Raw genomic sequence first — 17,585 nt, forward strand, 5'->3', positions numbered from 1 at the left:
GTGTTAATTATTTATTTAATTATACCTATTCCATCGCCTGTCAACTTCCCCCCGGTCCCATCCCGCCCCACCCCACTGCCTGCCACATTTACCTGTGTCAGGTGCTGCTGAGAGATATTAATAGGTACATTGTGTCCATGGGTCAACTCAGACTCTTTTCTTGCAAATCACTGGATTGCCCAACATTAGGAAAAGGAGCAGTGGTATAAAACATTCTATGCAAAGTGAATCTTTGAACAGTGACTGTTATTTTTCATATGACCGTAGCACATGCTGCTTCTCGTCACATTACATTTTAATTAAGTAATAAATGAAAACCTTAATATATATCCTAGCCCTTAAGCAGCTATATTTTAGAAGTGGGTGAAGTTTTTGTCGCACCGGCGTATAAGTGGGAAGTTGGGACATTTTGATATTTGCGAAAATACGTCATGTTTGCTGACTTCACTTGTTTCACCTGTGCAAAGAAAATCTGCTGAGAGAATAGTAATAATTGCTCCTCTATGCATGGCTGCCTGAGCGTTCACCCACTACTTCTTTTCACATGGAGGACTGGGCTGGAAGAGTGAATGCAGCAGCGGTTGAAGTGCATGTACGAGACCAGTGATGATATCAACATTTCTTACAAATAAATCAAGTGTCTGCTTTAGATTCCAGCAGACAGGAAAACTTGCTAATATGTAATGCCGGTCTTTGTCGAATAGATTTTGTTGTTTCAAATACAGGTCAGAAATATTGGAACAACAATTGCTATTTTGAGATACAGTTCCCACATAACCATTTTTAAAGATGAGTGAGAGAAATTTCCTGTACATAGGATATAAAGAGACTATTTGTTGGTACTCTAGAAGGTTAAAGATACCTTTGCTTTTTTGGAGTGCATTTGTTAACTATCTTATTACACTTCAGTGTCAGAATTGATCATTCATAAAAGTGGTACTGGGTTGCCTTCACTTAAGTTTTATGGAAGTTTGCCACAGTGCAACTGTTGTTCTAAAAGAAGTACATTTTATTGTTTTATTGATTCCAATATGTCATGAGTATGTTGAAAATGCAAACAAAATATCGAAAATTTACCTGATTAACAGTCTGCCCCTTAGTGACATATTCATTGCCAACCTTGACTCTTGGGTAGCACAATGCTTTCAGTAAGTCAGCTGAGTTGAGACCCATCAAATAAGAAATCTTGTCAGCAACTGCAGGTAGAAATGAAAGGCATGAGTGTGTTACGGACTTTTGCTTCATCATCTAATTTTACAATTCGGGTAACCGTTGTTTTGCTTCATCATCTAATTTTACAATTCGGGTAACCTGTCTTTTGCCACGATACACGTAGAAGCTGGGAGCCAGGACCCTATTTATAAGCGATCTATCTCTGCAACGGGAGACAGAGAAGAGATAGGGCCGTGCCCTGAACTATTGAAATACGAGCAGTTTTCGCGGCAATTATCCCGGCCTGACTTGACAGTTATATCACCTCCTTACAGCCATATATATAGGTGATACTCTGGCTTTTTACGAGATCAACGAGACGTTCTTAAACGCTCTGTGGTTGGCGATGTTATCTCAAATCTACTAGATATAACACCTATGATTCTTTCAAAGGAAAATTTTTAATGACACTCTGATTACCACAGACATTGAACAAAGTCTTGAGAAAGGTGGCCAGAATCTAAAAAATCCACCGAAACGCGTAGACGCTTTCTTGTCATGTATAATTCAAGACTCTGTCATCGTTGTTGATACATTTGTTATTTGAGTACCCGACATCGATGTTAGACAACAGGAGTTCGAATATACGATTAGTATTTTACAATTTCTATGTCTTACTGTTTCTGTCTTTTGTGTTCCAATTATGCGGGTCATATTTGAATGCTGTGATTAGTTATGAAATGTTTTCATTTAAATTTTAGTATTGTTTTGTCTAGTACCGAATGCATTTTATTGTTTTTACTGTATGTATACATAATAAATTGTGATTTTTCTGCTGCTTAGTTTGTAGATTTGTCATAAATCTTTTTAATTTAGGTGTGGATAGCTCATGTTATCTTATTTATAGTTCAGTTTAAGGGAACGTCTCTTTTACTTGGTTGTCTAACCCTACTTCCCTTCACTTGTTTAAGGGGTACCTCTCTACTTTATAATCAACCTGTCTTTTGCTCCATCATCTAATTTTACAATTTGTGTAAACACTTTAACTTGTAAACATTGCCATATTGGCCATCACAGTTTAATTGATCACATATTGTCGACCATTCTAGGGTTTTTACAATCACATTCATTTCCTATGCCCATTTGCAGTTAACAGGTTACTAGAGTATGAATTTGTCAGTAACCATTATCTTGTAAAAGGCAAGGGAGTGACTGATTCGGCTTATTAGGTGTGCTCTTCTTATGTCTCCAGACATGAAAGTGTTGCAATTAAGAAGTAGTATAAAAACGGATTCATTTTGAAGTAGAAATAGAACCTCATTCACCGAAGCGAATTCCTCAATTCATCACAGATACATCAAATTCTCACACACCCTTTGACGAAAAACGCCAAGTAAATCCAACACATTAGGCATCACAAAGGATGGGCCCTGAAAACAGCCCTGACTCAAGTCCCCCTCTCGATCAACTAACAACACGAAAAAGAAACCATCTAAGAAGACAGAATAAAAAGCAAGATAAAATATAGAAGGCGGCAGAGCGTGTGGCTAGGATAAAGAACTTCTTCACCCTGCAAAAGGAGAGCCCACCAACACCGTTGGCACATCTAAAGCCCCACAGGACACTGAAAAACCCATTGAGCATTCTTCTAACCCAGCACGTCTTTAGCTGATACTACAAATTGCTCATTGGACTCTATAATGAGCCCTGTCCCAAACTCTCACCAGTTTTCCAGACTCTCCGCTAAATAAACTTCAGGCCATTAATGATCAATTATTAATCAGTGATCACATATCAAGCAAGGCCCTGGCACTTATCAAGCCAGGCCTTGACCCCTCCTACATCAAATAAAGAACTCTGACCAAGTCTCAGGTGGGATCAGCTCTCAGGGGATAATATCCAGGAAAAGCATCAAACACGATCAGTCAGGCCCTTGAAGGTCCACAGCAACACTCAGGTAAACAACAGGAAAATGAATTCAGTTTACATGCTCAAGCCCTGGCACAAAAGGCCTGTATTCTCAAATACTTACATATGGCGCGTGCTGCTAAAGAAGGAATGCTGAAAAATGTAATCTGGCAAGAGACAGCAGAAACAATTTTTCCAGGTTATTAAAATCCTTGGTCTGTTGCCCTGCATTAAGCACTAAAACTGAAAATAGCCACCGCACTTTGGACCCAAAATCTTTAGCACCAAACTTTGAAGATGTTGTTAAACAGAACAATTGTAAAAGCTTTGTTTCTGCAAGACCGCCGGACCCTGAACGCTAGAAAGCATGCCTATCTCATACAGAGAAGTGACAACAAAAAAATGCAAAAATATCTTACCAACACTTTCGTGGGGCATTTTAAAATCAAGTATTGCCACATCAGGATGAGAACTTTCTCATCCCTGGACCTATCACCATCTTGGTCCCTGCGCCCAGTCTCAAATGAGTGTCGGGTGTGTAGTCAATCACGAGAAAATTTGGCATATCTACTCTGTATCTGCCCAGTTGTAATTGATTACCGCCGGAATCTTCTCGTCAAGCATGGATCAAATAAGGGAGGCGTACATTTCAGACAGCCGCAGACTTTTTGCTAAATTACCCTCACCCTCAAGCTATCTGCATGCAGCCTGGTCAAAGTTGACAACATTTTAAGAGCTGTCGCTCCACTGGTCTTCCTTGGAACGTAAAATTCCAATTATTCGATCTTCCTGTATTATAACATATGAAGCATGAAGCACTGATTTACAAGTAACAACGCTGTACGCCCACTAAAAGTTCAAATCATCATCTGAAGGCTTCAAATCTGTCCTCAGGGCTCCATGCTAGAAAATTAGGAAAGACCAGTGTAAAACTATTTCAGTACGCAACAGACTCATCGATCAACGCACCAGCCCTTTAACTTTACCAATGATGGAAATAGCTGACAGAGCTCCAAACGCACAAAATTACCCATACCTTAACTCATTATAGAGACAAAAAATGTCTGGGGTAACACATTGATCGAAGGCTGTCAGATCTATTTGCAACAACGATGAATTTGTTTTTATAGTATTCATTACCTCGTTTATTTACTAATTATTCCCTTGAGAGATGCATTTGAAATTTGCATTCTATTATTCAACTGAATATTTTCTAACTTCCTGGCCATTAGATCTAAGTTGGTAGTTTTGAACGTTTTATACATTTTAGTAACGGTTCTCATTACACACTTGCAATGGTTTTTATTAGCCGTGCATGAATAAAATAAACTTGAAACTTGATCTTTATTCTAAATATTGTACAGTGCTCTGTTACTTTTAAAGTTAAGGCAATATAATATCCAGGGCACACATACAAAGAGTCAATCTCCATTTACACACCATTGACAGATATCTGTGCATTGTTAGACTTTTCCTATAATAAATAGTCCAGAATGAAACAGGTTATTGTGTGAAATATGCCAGTCATCACAGGTTGCATGCCAGATATTACTCTCCGGATGCACCATACTGCATGTTATCAATGCTTATTGCCCCGTGACTAATAATTAGGACCGACTCTATGAGTGGACTGACTCAGTGAGTCGATTACACTGGGGTTTCAGAATATTATTTGTTGACAATACAGATTTTTGTGGATACTGCAGAACGATAACTTTGGATTACAGTATTACCGGTTTTGGTCTCAGCCCTGAAGAAGTCGAGGTGTGAGATAACACACGACGAAACACGTGTTGGGTGTAGGAAACTGCACTGTTGACGAATTGACTTTATCAAGTTGTGATGTTGAGGAACTAAGCCATGCTGTTGATGAAGCTGTATTGATAAAAATTTAATATGGAATTATTTATGTCCCTGAACGGATGTCTAAGGATTAAAAGTGGGCTTGAATATTGGAGACTTTGAGTCTGTTATTGATCATCGATTACTTAATGTGTGCTCGGAAAGGATTTGTATAGAATTTCGACCCTCTTCTTTGAAGGGACTGTCGGGTGGAACTGGCAACTAACCCTTCCTCACCTGAGCACCATCATTACTGCAGTACAACTACCTCTCGATACTGTTTGCTGAGCGCCCGTGGTCTTATTATATGCTGGTTGCCAACTGATTGTTTACTATCACAGCCATAGCACCATTGAACATTATTAGAAGAACTCCTGCATATGTATCACAAATGTGTGAGGACCAGTAAGATGTGGCAATTGTAGTTGATAAACAGCAGCACCATATAAAACATTTAACAAAATATATTTGGTATGGACCTGCATCAACCGCTGTGGCTGTTTGGCACACTCTCCAATTGTGTGCCGAAAGCCTCACACAACACCTCCAGTCTGTTTCCTATCTTCATGCACAGTGCCCAACTTCCTCAGAAACAAGACAACCTACATCAAACACGCTTTGAACCATGAACCTCAAGGTCGCCCGTGATGCAAAGGAAGAATCTCCTATGTCCTTGTCAGGGCTACAAAGCATTAAGTAAAGTAAACATACTTTCTCAACAGTCGAAAAAGTGATTTAGGTAGGTTGGGTGTAACTCATGTAACCTGTGCAGTTTAATCACACACAATTGCCTAAGAATTCCACAAGATTACATGGAATTAAGAGAGAAGAATAATTATGCATTTATTGCTCTTTCTTAGTGCAAGAATACAAATGGTCGCAATGGGGCGAATAGAACGCGAATAGAGAGCTTGAGGACCTGCTCATGCTTGCTAAATGTGCTCTTGGTGGGATTTCCCCCAACAGCATTTAGCTTCATTTCTTGTAGCTCAAAATGGACATGACATTGTATTTTGCACAACAAAATAGTACTGAATGCAGCAGAAGACTTTTAGCAAGTGCAAGCAGCCACTCATACCTGCTAAATGTGCTCTTGCTGTAGGACTTTCCCCCAGACTATGCAACCAGGAGTAATTATCTGTAATCCACGTAAATGATTAACGTGAATTTACCGAGATTTCTCTGGCATATTCAAAATTTCACCCAGGCCTAGTTTTAGGCCTTGCAAGGATATATAATGTCCTAAATAAATACCAATGTAAAAGCCACAATATGTATTTGTTTAAAATAAGTAAGAAGTGAATATTTTACCGTTGTAAAATCCTCTGCTTTTCACTTATCATTTTCTTTTGTTGTACAATAAAGTACTATTGTCTCTCTGTCAACCTGTCCTTATATCCTATGTCTCGTTTTAAAAAACATCTTTCTCTTACACTGTAAATCACTCTGCTCTCTGTAGCTTTCCATCTTCAAACCCATCACACCTTGTTTCTTTCTAATCTATTCAGTAGGCAGGCTCTGGTTTTAATTACTGGACAATACAGTAGCATTTTATTTTCTGATGATTTTCTCTTTGATGAAGTGCACTGCATTCCCTACCTTCTGTGCCATCAGGCTCAGCCTGCTCCTCACGCTGTTTCTGCTTGAACTTCATGTTACCGTGGTGCATAACTGCTCCAGTCAGCTTGTAGATGGCGAGCTTCTCATCTTGGTTGAACCCCAGGATGTCAATGGCACTCTGTGATGAAACAAGAGGGAGCATTTTATGAATGATACTATTTAGTTAGGGGAATAACCATGTATTGGTTTGCAGTCCTTGTTTATAGTAATTTTAATTAACAACGCAATGTGAGCTGTGGTTATTGTAACTCACATCAGTAGCCAGCAGCTCCTCTTCGTCATCAATGCTCTTTACCGCAATTTCACCCTGGCTGATGGTTGGGAAGTCATATGGGTTAGTGGTAATGAGGAGCATTTCTGTTTAGGAGAAATTATAAAAGGAGTCAAATGTTACAGCAGGCCCTTCCTCATACCACACCAATGCCTATCTAGATGCAAAGTGCTTGAATTTCCTTCTGACCTGGGACTAAATATTATGGTATCCAAAAATCTAACATTTTACAGTTTAATTACTATGTATTTTAAAACCTTTATTGAGTGACACCATCAAGTGTTCTCATTTCACAACAATTTTGATGATGTTATATAACCAAATAATCTAAGTCAGTCATCAAGATTCAAGTATCCTTGCAATGTAAACAGCTTTATGTTTTGAATACTAAATATTTGGCTATGGTATTTCTTCTGGATAAGAAATGGCATAACATGGGAGGATGATTTTCTACTCATAGGATTAGATGTCTGGAACCTCTACATAGCTATTCCTCATCATTTAGTGATAGAGGCATGTCGTTACTTCCTGCAAGCAAGTTTCCTGTCTCACTTACTCCACACTGAAGCCATCATGGACATGATCAGGTTCTTTCTTGATAACAACTACTACATATTTTATAGCAAACACTATTGGCTAACCCAGGGCACTGCGATGGGAGTTGCTTCGCCCCTATCTATGCTTGACTTTACATGAGCTGGTAGGAGGAGCAAACCATGAGTGGCATCCATCTATTGGATGAACATGTAGTGCTCTGGGCTCGCTACATTAATGACATTTTTGTCCTCTGGAAAGGGTCCAATGAACTTACCTTACAGTTTGTGAAAGGAATAAACTCCAAACATCTCAACTTGAAATTCATGAGTAACATCAACAAAAATAGACTTGAATTTACTTTTAAAGCTCACTATATTAATTCTCAGATTGAAATTGTTCTGTTTAGGAAAAAGCATTTTGCTTGTGACTAGCTGCTAGCATAAGCGTTTGATCAGTAGCATCTCCTATGTAGCGCTAATGCGTGCAAGGCGTGATTTTTGTAATAGTTATTGAATGTGAAAAAAGAATTATAATGGACAGGTTCAGTGCTAGGGGCTATAGCACTGACACATTGAAAGCTGCTGATATCAACAAACTTAAGAGGGAAGCCCTCCATGTCTCAAAGGAAGAAATCCCAGGTGAGACTGAACCCATCAGGTTCATCATCACATTTAGTAAATAAGCCAATGAATTAAGGAGAGTGCTACACGAACATTGGAATGTGCTTCACACTGATGATATTATCTACAAACATGTGACCACTCATCTTCAGATCACCTACATAAGAAGTAAATCCCTGAAAAAGACAACTAACAACAATATGATCGCCAATCAATGTGAAGATAAGGGTACCATTAGGACTGCAAGATTTGTGACATTCAGGAATTGCAAAGCTTGAAAGTCCAGCACTAATATATGCTAATTTGTGATACCCAATACTTCCCAGATGTTCACGATCTCCAAAGGCCTGTCTGTAACTCTGAGTTCTGTGTCTATGCCCTTAAATGCCTGTGCAATCTTTACTATATTGTGAGCATGTAACTTATAGTCAGAAAATGCATATTGGAGCGCATGAGGGCGATTGTGCACAATGACAAACAATATCCTGTGCAAAGGCATTTTAAAGAATTCCATGCGGGCAAGGCGGACTCATTACAATTCTTTGCATTTTACCTGCTCGCAACCCACATCCGAGACGGGGGGCAACAGGTTTCTAGCACTAAGGAGGCTGGAATCTCCTTACATCATTGGGTTAAACACACAACATCCACAGGGATTGAATATGGATGAGGACCTAGCTGTACATTTGGGATAATGTTGTTATTATGAGGGTGTGTAGACTGGAGTAACTCTTTTTCTTGACTGTTCGATCACAGATAGTCTTGTGCATCTTTGTGATGGTCACTTATCAATTTCTCAATTTCTAATTATGCTTTCAAATTGCAAATGTCAGTCCTAAATGCTTCAGCTACAAGTTCTGGGCCTCTCCATGCTTCTTCATGTCTATGTCAACAGGCTGCACTTTGGACCCAGTGGTGTCCCTTTTGTCTTAGTTTGTGATAGTTTAGTAATAGTATTATTTTACTGTCTTATCTGCAGCAGTTAAATATCTACTTCCAGGGGACCTTCAACTAATAAAACAGAAGCATTTGGGAAATAATTACTGAAGGAGAGTTGCTCCATCACTGCTGTTCTTGAAGTAGCTACTGATTTCGCTCCTTAGTTTTGTGCTGATGTCTTTGAAAGAAAGAGTTTCCTGTTTATTCAGATATGGATGTGATGTTCCTTTTAATAGATAAAAGCTCTCACCCATACAACAGAAGCCATGCTTCATCATAGGACTCCTCCTCACAGGTTATGAACACATGAGAGCTATAATACTTGCTATGGGGGGCCTCCTGCTGTACCTTTATCTGTGTTAACGATAGAAATGTCCAAATCTTGAGAAGGGAAACGATGGTAAAAGCTAAAACTGCCAAATGGTAAATTACAACCTTTATTCCTGTCTCCAGTGTACAGATTACAACTTGCATGCAAATAATGATATATATATTTATATCTTCAAGATACATAAGTTATTCCCCACACACACAACCTGCACAAGGTTGAGGGAACCAGAACAACAAGAATCTTCCTTTGATGAACATTATTAAAACTTTCGAAGTCAAACGTATAAATCATACAAAATGTGCATGCATGGTTGCTATTAAGTATTGAATGTTCTGAAAATATAAAAAATTCTACCAGTTACTGTGTGATATTGGTTGAAATGAGACTCCTATAATGTATAGAAAAGATTCTTTGGAATCCTAAGTCAAAGAGGTATTTTATTTTGGTGTGTAAAATATTCTTGTTGCCCAATATTTGTGTGCTCAATATTTTGACATACATCCCAAAAACATAGATTAAGAGCACATATAGCCATGACATACATAACATAATACAACATAACACATAAAATTGATATCAGACATAGATATACATATTACAAGAACTAAAACTGTACAACGCCAAAAACTGAAAACAATGACACAACCAACAAGGTTACTTCAAGTTGTTTCGATGTGACAATTTACAAAGAAGCCATCTTAAGAAGAACTTGCAAATACATTTCTGATAATTGAACATAAGAAGTGCAAGAGGCGTGTAATATTGCGGTTTTGAAAATTTGGAAGTATGCATTAAATGTGCAGTTGAATTCTGGAAAGTGGAGCTACGACCATTTCTAAAACTTACCGACATACTCTGGCTTCTTGTTGGTCATGATCTGGTAGAAGATGTGGTAACTCCTCTCGGCTGAGAGCTGGAATGTTACTCTAGACTTTTCCAGCAGGTCTGTAAAAGAAAAAGTATCAATGATAAAGAATATTATTTAATCTGGGTGATATTTGATAATATATATATATAGATTTTAGAGTCAAGTCTTACATGTTTCTATATCTGCAGAAGCCAGTTTTCCTGTAGTTCCAAAATGGATTCTGATAAATTTACCCTAAAGGGTAAATAGAGGCTAAAATCAATTCAAGTTTTTGTTGCGAGACAGTAAATGGCTCTTTAAAAATGAGAATTAGGAAGGAATTAAATGAAGTTGGAAGTCTTACAAAACGAGATGAGTTGTCATTCCTCACGGTCTTGGCATTGCCAAAGGCTTCCAGCAGCGGGTTAGCCTGGATGATTTGATCTTCCAGAGTTCCCTATTAGAAGCAAAGTTTCACCATGTATGAAATCGTCTGGCATATTGGGAATCATGAGCAGGCTGTGTAAAAATGAATTAAACATAATTTACAAACCTGCATCTTGTTGGCCATGGCAGGGGAGTCTTTTTTCTTATCACCGCCAGCAACAGCAATTGTTGCAAAGTACTGGATGACACGCTTGGTGTTCACGGTCTTTCCTGCACCGGATTCTCCACTTTAAATAGAATCAGAACAATTAATTGGTCATGTACATTGACATGTTACACCATAAATCATGTGCTTCTTGCAAAGGACTTTTTAGCAATATGTGATTTACTTACGTAATCAGGACTGACTGGTTTTCGCGATCTTTTTTAAAGAAAATAAATACATATCATTATTGAGTAGGCAATGATGAATTTGAAACAGTGCACCAAATTTAAAATAAAACTTTACCTGTCAACATGAACTGATAGGCGTTATCAGAGATGGAGAAGATGTGAGGTGGGGCTTCCTGGCGCTTCTTGCCTCTGTAGGCAGATACTACCTCAGGGTTGTACACTGGCAACCACTTGTAGGGGTTCACAGTGGCACAGAAAAGACCAGAGTAGGTCTGTAAAGAGAAACAACTCATTTAGGTGATAGGAACCATAATTTGGTAGTATTAAGACGAGAGTTTCTAGTTTAGAGATGTTTTAAGCATTCACAATTATCTTTATTGGTAACCTTGCATTTATGTTCCTTTGTTTACTCTCACTGTTACCCTGAAGAGTATGTGATTACTCCTGCATTGTGACCTGATAGCAATCAAGTCCATTATAGAATCTGCCACTGTGGATTGGCATTTCAGTGATGCCAGGATCTCTTCCATTCCCATTGTGATATGAAAGTTATTCCCTACACCACTTTTAGCGAGCTCCCTTCTCCTTCTCCACCTTTGGTATGCATGATTAACCTTTCGCTTCACAATAGTAATCTGTGCATGTGGAGTTCCTTAGAATTTTAGTAACCAAGACTATAATCTTTCTGGCACCTTTGACCTAGCTGAGGAAACACTAGTGTTTATGTTGCCCATTTAGCACCGGTGACAAAAAAGAAATGCAGAGTCTAGCTTGAGTTTAATCAGGTGAACCACATGAGTCATTAACGAGGTTCAAAAGGAAGACAGCATGGCAAAATCAGAAGAGTATATATGTGTTTTATGATAATGAAACCCAGAAGGTGAGAGAGTGAGACCAATGGAGTAACTAGTATTATAAAAGTGCACTTGGGTCCTTGCCGTAAGACAAAACAACATTTATAAAGAATGGCATGTGTACACATTGCACACAGATCAATTGTGTCAGTTTCTGGACATGCACTGAGTTGTTTCACCCCTTAAGAGGTGATAAATGTCATACACTGGTCATTGAACGTACATGGCCCAAATAACAAAGCTTTTTTCCGTAAGTGTGATTTGTTCATAAAATTCAGAAGTTACACCTACGTCATGAGTATGTCACACCTACTGACAGAAAAATCTTAGTGCAAAAAAGTAAGCAGTGCTGAAGCGTCACTGATTTGTACTTACGTAGATCATCCAGGCTGCATATCGGTCAGCGAGGTTAAACAGCACGGAGGCTTCATTCAGATGGGTCATTATGACCATGTCTTCAATCTTGTCGTACTTGGGAGGATTTTGGGGGTAGACTTGGTCCTCTTTAACTGTTACAGTCTGGGAAGAAAGAAAGACAGACAAAGATAAAGTTGGCTGCATTATGGTGCTAGGCTTGTTTAGTCATTGTTTGTTGAAGACTCTTTTTACCCTTCCATCATCGGTCTTCACGGTGACTTTGCCACCTTCTCGGGACGTGATCATTCCCTTTACGAAAAGCGCTTTTTCATCATCTACGAAGCAGGAGTTCTTGGCATCAAAGGGCCTATTCTGAGCCTCCAAGCGTTCTTTGTCAGACTTGCGCAGGTATTGTGCTGCCTCCCCAAACACGGCCATTTCTGCATCCGAAGCCATGGCTGCTGGCAGTTACTAAAGTGGTTAGAAACAAGATTTCTGTCATACAATGACGAAGGGCGTTTTATTGGCACAAACATCACTGAAACAGGTAAATGCAGTTTATCCATTTAGCACCCTCACATATTGCACTTTGACCATAAAGACTTCAGTAGATCGCGAATGACGACACTCTCTGAGCCTGCAGTTTATCTGCTCCGGCTCAAGGCAGTGAAGCTTTTGAACCTGTTGTGCACAAGTGGAATATTTGTAATGAGTCCACTTCACTAAAACACAAGCACTTAACAGGGCTAGACTAGGCACTCAAGGGGCACCACCAGCGGCACTAGGGCAGCCGGGTGCAGAGTATCAATGTTAGCCAATGGGGCTAGGGGGCACCCTGGCTAGAGACTGCTCATGGGCAGGACACTCAGACTAACTGAGTGACAGAAGCGCTTTTACTGGCTTGTCAGGAGCAGTGAGGCTTAGAAGCAGTAACTCTAAGGCTCATGTAGGCTGCTAGAAGGGATCCAATCCCCAGTCTGTGCTGCACAGAAAGCAGAATAAATTCTCCCCCTTATTCCATATGAAAGGTCTTGTGTACATACAGCTCATTGAGTCAAAATATTCTCAGTTTCTCCTCACCTGCCCCTTCACATCCACTTGCAAAGTTTCCCCTGTCATCCTAATCCCAGTAGAGCGCCCCCAGAAGACACTACATACGTGTATTCCTTCAAGACATTGATCCCTGAAATGGACTTAAGCAAGTAGAACTCATCAAGCTACATACACATTCTGTTGTCACTGGAAGAGGTAGGGTAGGCAACCCTGTTTGAAAAGATGCTTCAGGCCAGTAAGACGTCGGCTAACTCTTCCTCTGTGCTAGATGTAACCTCTTCCCTGCACCATTTATAAAAAAGATGAATGCTGAGCGGCTGAATAAAACATTGTGCTGACTGAGCATTCAGCTCTGCCTTCAGTGCATCTTCCGCATCAGTAGATCCACTGTAGGAGGCAACATCCCCACAGTGCAGGCGGGATCTCTATATATGGTGTGTGGTCCTCACATGGCAGGTGCCTGGGGTCCAAAAGACCCTCTTAGTTATTTCAAAGTGCTGTTGAACCTACATGCAACTACGACATCCAGTGCAGAATCCATTAAACTTTAATCCATCAGTATAGCTCCAAGAAATGGCCTGTAACCTCTCACTTTGAATTCAAATAATAGAGCATCCTACAGTCTAACATGTCTTGTTTCCAGCGAAAGGTCCTATAATCCCTGTAATTCCAATAATCCTTTCTTCTGTAGTCAATGTGAGAGAACAATCCTATTCCTAGGTACCCTGATCATGGAGTGCAGCTTGGTGGATTTCGCACCATCCTACTGGACTCTAACCACATGGTACATACTTAGTGGTTGTTTGCCCTGCTTTCCTTCATTACATCTGAGAGCTATGAATTTAGGGCTGGATGACAACCAGCATTTTACAGATCTCCCTAATAAATAAATGCATATTTCATTGAATCAGGGACTTTGCCATCTACGTTTGACCAATCCACCTGCAAGTACATTTTCTAACCTCTAACCAGAGCACCTTTCTCCAATCTATATATTTACAATAACACACAAAACCATTATACAAACACACACACGAAAAATAAGAGAAACTTACAGTCAGATGGTTAACCTGTTCTGTGTGTTTTAAGTAGGTGCACAGATTTTGTTACATTTATGTGAACACAAACGAAGCTTGCACAGGTTTTCCACATGTTGTTCCTCACATTTGTCGTGTGGGTATGTGTGTGTGTGTGTGTGTGTGCATGTTTTTTCGGTTGTATGTATGTGCATTTGTATGTGTAAGTGTGCGTCCTGCTACCTGTGTGGTAACTGTTGAGTATATGAAGGAAACTTGTACTGCTGTTTCATTTGTGCTGAGGTATAGTTCCAAGTAGTGTGCATTAGTGAAGCATAGTAAACCTCTTTTCACTATTTAAAAGCTGCTGTCAATGCGTGTTCTCTACAGAGACTCATATATTAATCAATATACAAAGTGGCCATCCTGTGCTTTACTCATACCCTAGATGCACAGTGGGGTCATGGCAGCTCACACTGATTTGAAAGCAGCACCGAGTTGGCCGGCTAAGGGGATATGTCAGAGTGGAGGAATGGCCTGTCCGTCTCTGCCAGTTGCCACAATCTGAGCCATCTGATAATGTTACCACCCCTCCTGCTACCCAATGCACACCTGTGTGTGATTTGGGATGGCTTTGCTTTGGCTGTGTACTTCGTTATATTGGCAACGGGGAGCCCTACCCCCAATTATTGAGTATGACCAGTTTTCATTTGATAAAATCATAAACCTAGGTCTCCATTTACTTTTTAAGGTCTTTTTCAGTTTTGAAAATCCTTGTTGGCAGTTTATGCTGATAACCTCCTTCACCAGTTGGTGTGGAGCCGTCTGTAAGGGCGTCTACAGGTGTTGGGTGTCCTTCAGTATTAATGGTCCGTGTATCCAACATTGTAGAAGGCGGATTCGAAACCAGTGTCGATGTAGATACCAGCCCCTAATAGAAAAATGTTTCGCAAGAATTATCCTCAGTAATGAGGGTCCACTCGGTTATTGAGTTCAATGTTTCCAGTACTGTGAGGGGTGACACCCCTGAAAGCTGTGTGGATATGTGTACCAGCCCATAAGAGAAGCATGTTTATCAAGAATTATCCTCAGTAATGAGGGTCCACTCAGTTATTGAGTTCAATGTTTCCAGTACTGTGAGGGGTGACACCCCTGAAAGCTGTGTGGATATGTGTACCAGCCCATAAGAGAAGCATGTTTATCAAGAATTATCCTCAGTAATGAGGGTCCACTCGGTTATTGAGTTCAATGTTTCCAGTACTGTGAGGGGTGACACCCCTGTAAGCTGTGTGGATATGTGTACCAGCCCCTAAGAGAAGCATGTTTATCAAGAATTATCCTCAGTAATGAGGGTCCACTCAGTTATTGAGTTCAATGTTTCCAGTACTGTGAGGGGTGACACCCCTGAAAGCTGTGTGGATATGTGTACCAGCCCCTAAGAGAAGCATGTTTATCAAGAATTATCCTCAGTAATGAGGGTCCACTCAGTTATTGAGTTCAATGTTTCCAGTACTGTGAGGGGTGACACCCCTGAAAGCTGTGTGGATATGTGTACCAGCCCCTAAGAGAAGCATGTTTATCAAGAATTATCCTCAGTAATGAGGGTCCACTCAGTTATTGAGTTCAATGTTTCCAGTACTGTGAGGGGTGACACCCCTGAAAGCTGTGTGGATATGTGTACCAGCCCATAAGAGAAGCATGTTTATCAAGAATGATCTCAGTTATTGAGTTCAATGTTTCCAGTACCGTAGAGGGGTGACACCCCTGAAAGCTGTGTGGATATGTGTACCAGCCCCTAAGAGAAGCATGTTTAATAAGAATGATCTCAGTTATTGAGTTCAATGTTTCCAGTACTGAAGAAGGGAGAAACACCACTTAAAGTTGTGTGGGTAGGTGTACAAGCTCCTAATAGAATCATGTTTATCAAGAATTATCCTCAGTAATGAGGGTCCAGTCAGATATTGACTTAATTGTTGCCAGCACTATACAGGGGTGAAACACCCCTGAAAGCTGTTCGGATATGTGTACCAGCCCCTAAGAGAAGCATGTTTATCAAGAATTATCCTCAGTAATGAGGGTCCACTCAGTTATTGAGTTCAATGTTTCCAGTACCGTAGAGGGGTGACACAGTACATGTCTCAAGCAGCCAGTAAAGGGGGTCTACCACATTTGCAGAGTCGTTGCTGACTTCTGGACATGTCTGCTGATCAGTAGCATCACTCACATGCTTGGTTTCTCCCCCCACACGACAGAGGAGAGTATGTGGACCATCATGTATGTTTGGTATGCATGTATGTAGGGCTGACCTGCCGCTCTAGCGTCCGAGATCTTTGGAGATGATCGTCGTTCCCAGACTCATGGGACGGCTCCTTCCACAAGAGCACAGGGAGCCTTGTACCTGTGCTGGGTGAAGCGTGGACAAGAAGATCTTAGGGGATATTATGACTGGAGTACTCTGACCATATGTAGCAAGTGCTGTTCTGTGCGTTAAACATGATCCTAGCCCCACTGAGCTGCCTCTGCTGAGGGCTGGGTGTGGACCCTCCAATGCTTGAAGATTGCTGTTGTGTAACAATGCATAAAGCTTTAGTATTCAACCATGAACACCTGAAGCAAATAATGTCTGACATCCTGTGACTTCATGACTTACCCCTCGATGGAACAAAAGCCTTACCTGACAGTGTCGCTGTGTTAGGAAAAAGAAACCCTCACCAGGGTCCCTGGAATGAAAAGAAAAAATACTTGTGTTATTAAGATTATTTAAAAATTAAAATTAGAAAAGTCATTTTCCAGTTATAGTTGCTACTACGCGTGAGTGAGTGGCGAGTGAGTGAGTTACTGAGGGAGTAGTTTATAAATTGAATGGAAGCTAATGAGTGGGTGACTATAAATGAGTAAAAGGAGCAGCAGATAAGTGAATAAGTTAGTAAGTGAACAATTAAGGTAGTGGCTGAAAAATGTACTGAAGGAGATGGCAAGGGGGCAACAAAATGAATTGTCAATTTGGCAGGTGAGTGAGTGATAATGGGGAAGAGAAATCAAGCTAAAGTGCAGGTGCAGAACTCGAGACCTGCAGCTTCTGCATGTCTTACTGCATGCAAAATGACCCACGTCCCAGATACATTTTCTGCACTTACCTGAAAAGTCTGAAGCTTCTGTATTGGGACGGCATCTCTTCTTATATAGGAAGTTCACCTGCTGATTCAGCACATGTGCCCTCCCACTCATGGCAATAATGCACAGCCAATGCAGTCTGCTGAAATCCAAGCCAGTCTATACCATTAATACTAAAAATATCTTGTATAATTAAACCTGCCTATTGGTGCCAAGTAGCTCCGAGCTGTAACATAGACAGGAGATTTATGATTTAGGAATGAGAGAGCATGCAGTGTTGGAAGCACTTTCTGGCTGCCGGACTCTGAAAGTCGATATTCCAATAAAAATAGATAGAATGCTCT

General features: G+C 40.3%; 1 protein-coding gene across 1 annotated transcript in view; it reads right to left on the minus strand.

Moving 5' to 3' along the window:
* LOC144785849 (myosin-4-like) overlaps positions 1-16,938 on the minus strand; it is a 40,128-nt gene extending 23,190 nt beyond the window's left edge. Inside the window, exons 1-12 of the mRNA XM_078664693.1 lie at positions 16,802-16,938; positions 12,311-12,529; positions 12,077-12,220; positions 10,963-11,119; positions 10,848-10,875; positions 10,621-10,741; positions 10,432-10,524; positions 10,259-10,322; positions 10,067-10,165; positions 6,776-6,879; positions 6,502-6,640; positions 1,078-1,196 (exon numbers count right to left, since the gene is read on the minus strand). Coding sequence (XP_078520819.1) covers positions 1,078-1,196; positions 6,502-6,640; positions 6,776-6,879; positions 10,067-10,165; positions 10,259-10,322; positions 10,432-10,524; positions 10,621-10,741; positions 10,848-10,875; positions 10,963-11,119; positions 12,077-12,220; positions 12,311-12,514 — 1,272 coding nt within the window. The 5' untranslated portion in view covers positions 12,515-12,529; positions 16,802-16,938. The remainder of the gene's footprint in view (positions 1-1,077; positions 1,197-6,501; positions 6,641-6,775; positions 6,880-10,066; positions 10,166-10,258; positions 10,323-10,431; positions 10,525-10,620; positions 10,742-10,847; positions 10,876-10,962; positions 11,120-12,076; positions 12,221-12,310; positions 12,530-16,801) is intronic.
* Between the last annotated feature and the right edge of the window lie 647 nt (positions 16,939-17,585).

This window comes from Lissotriton helveticus, chromosome 10, assembly GCF_964261635.1.
Source record: "Lissotriton helveticus chromosome 10, aLisHel1.1, whole genome shotgun sequence".
Lineage (NCBI taxonomy): Eukaryota > Metazoa > Chordata > Amphibia > Caudata > Salamandridae > Lissotriton > Lissotriton helveticus.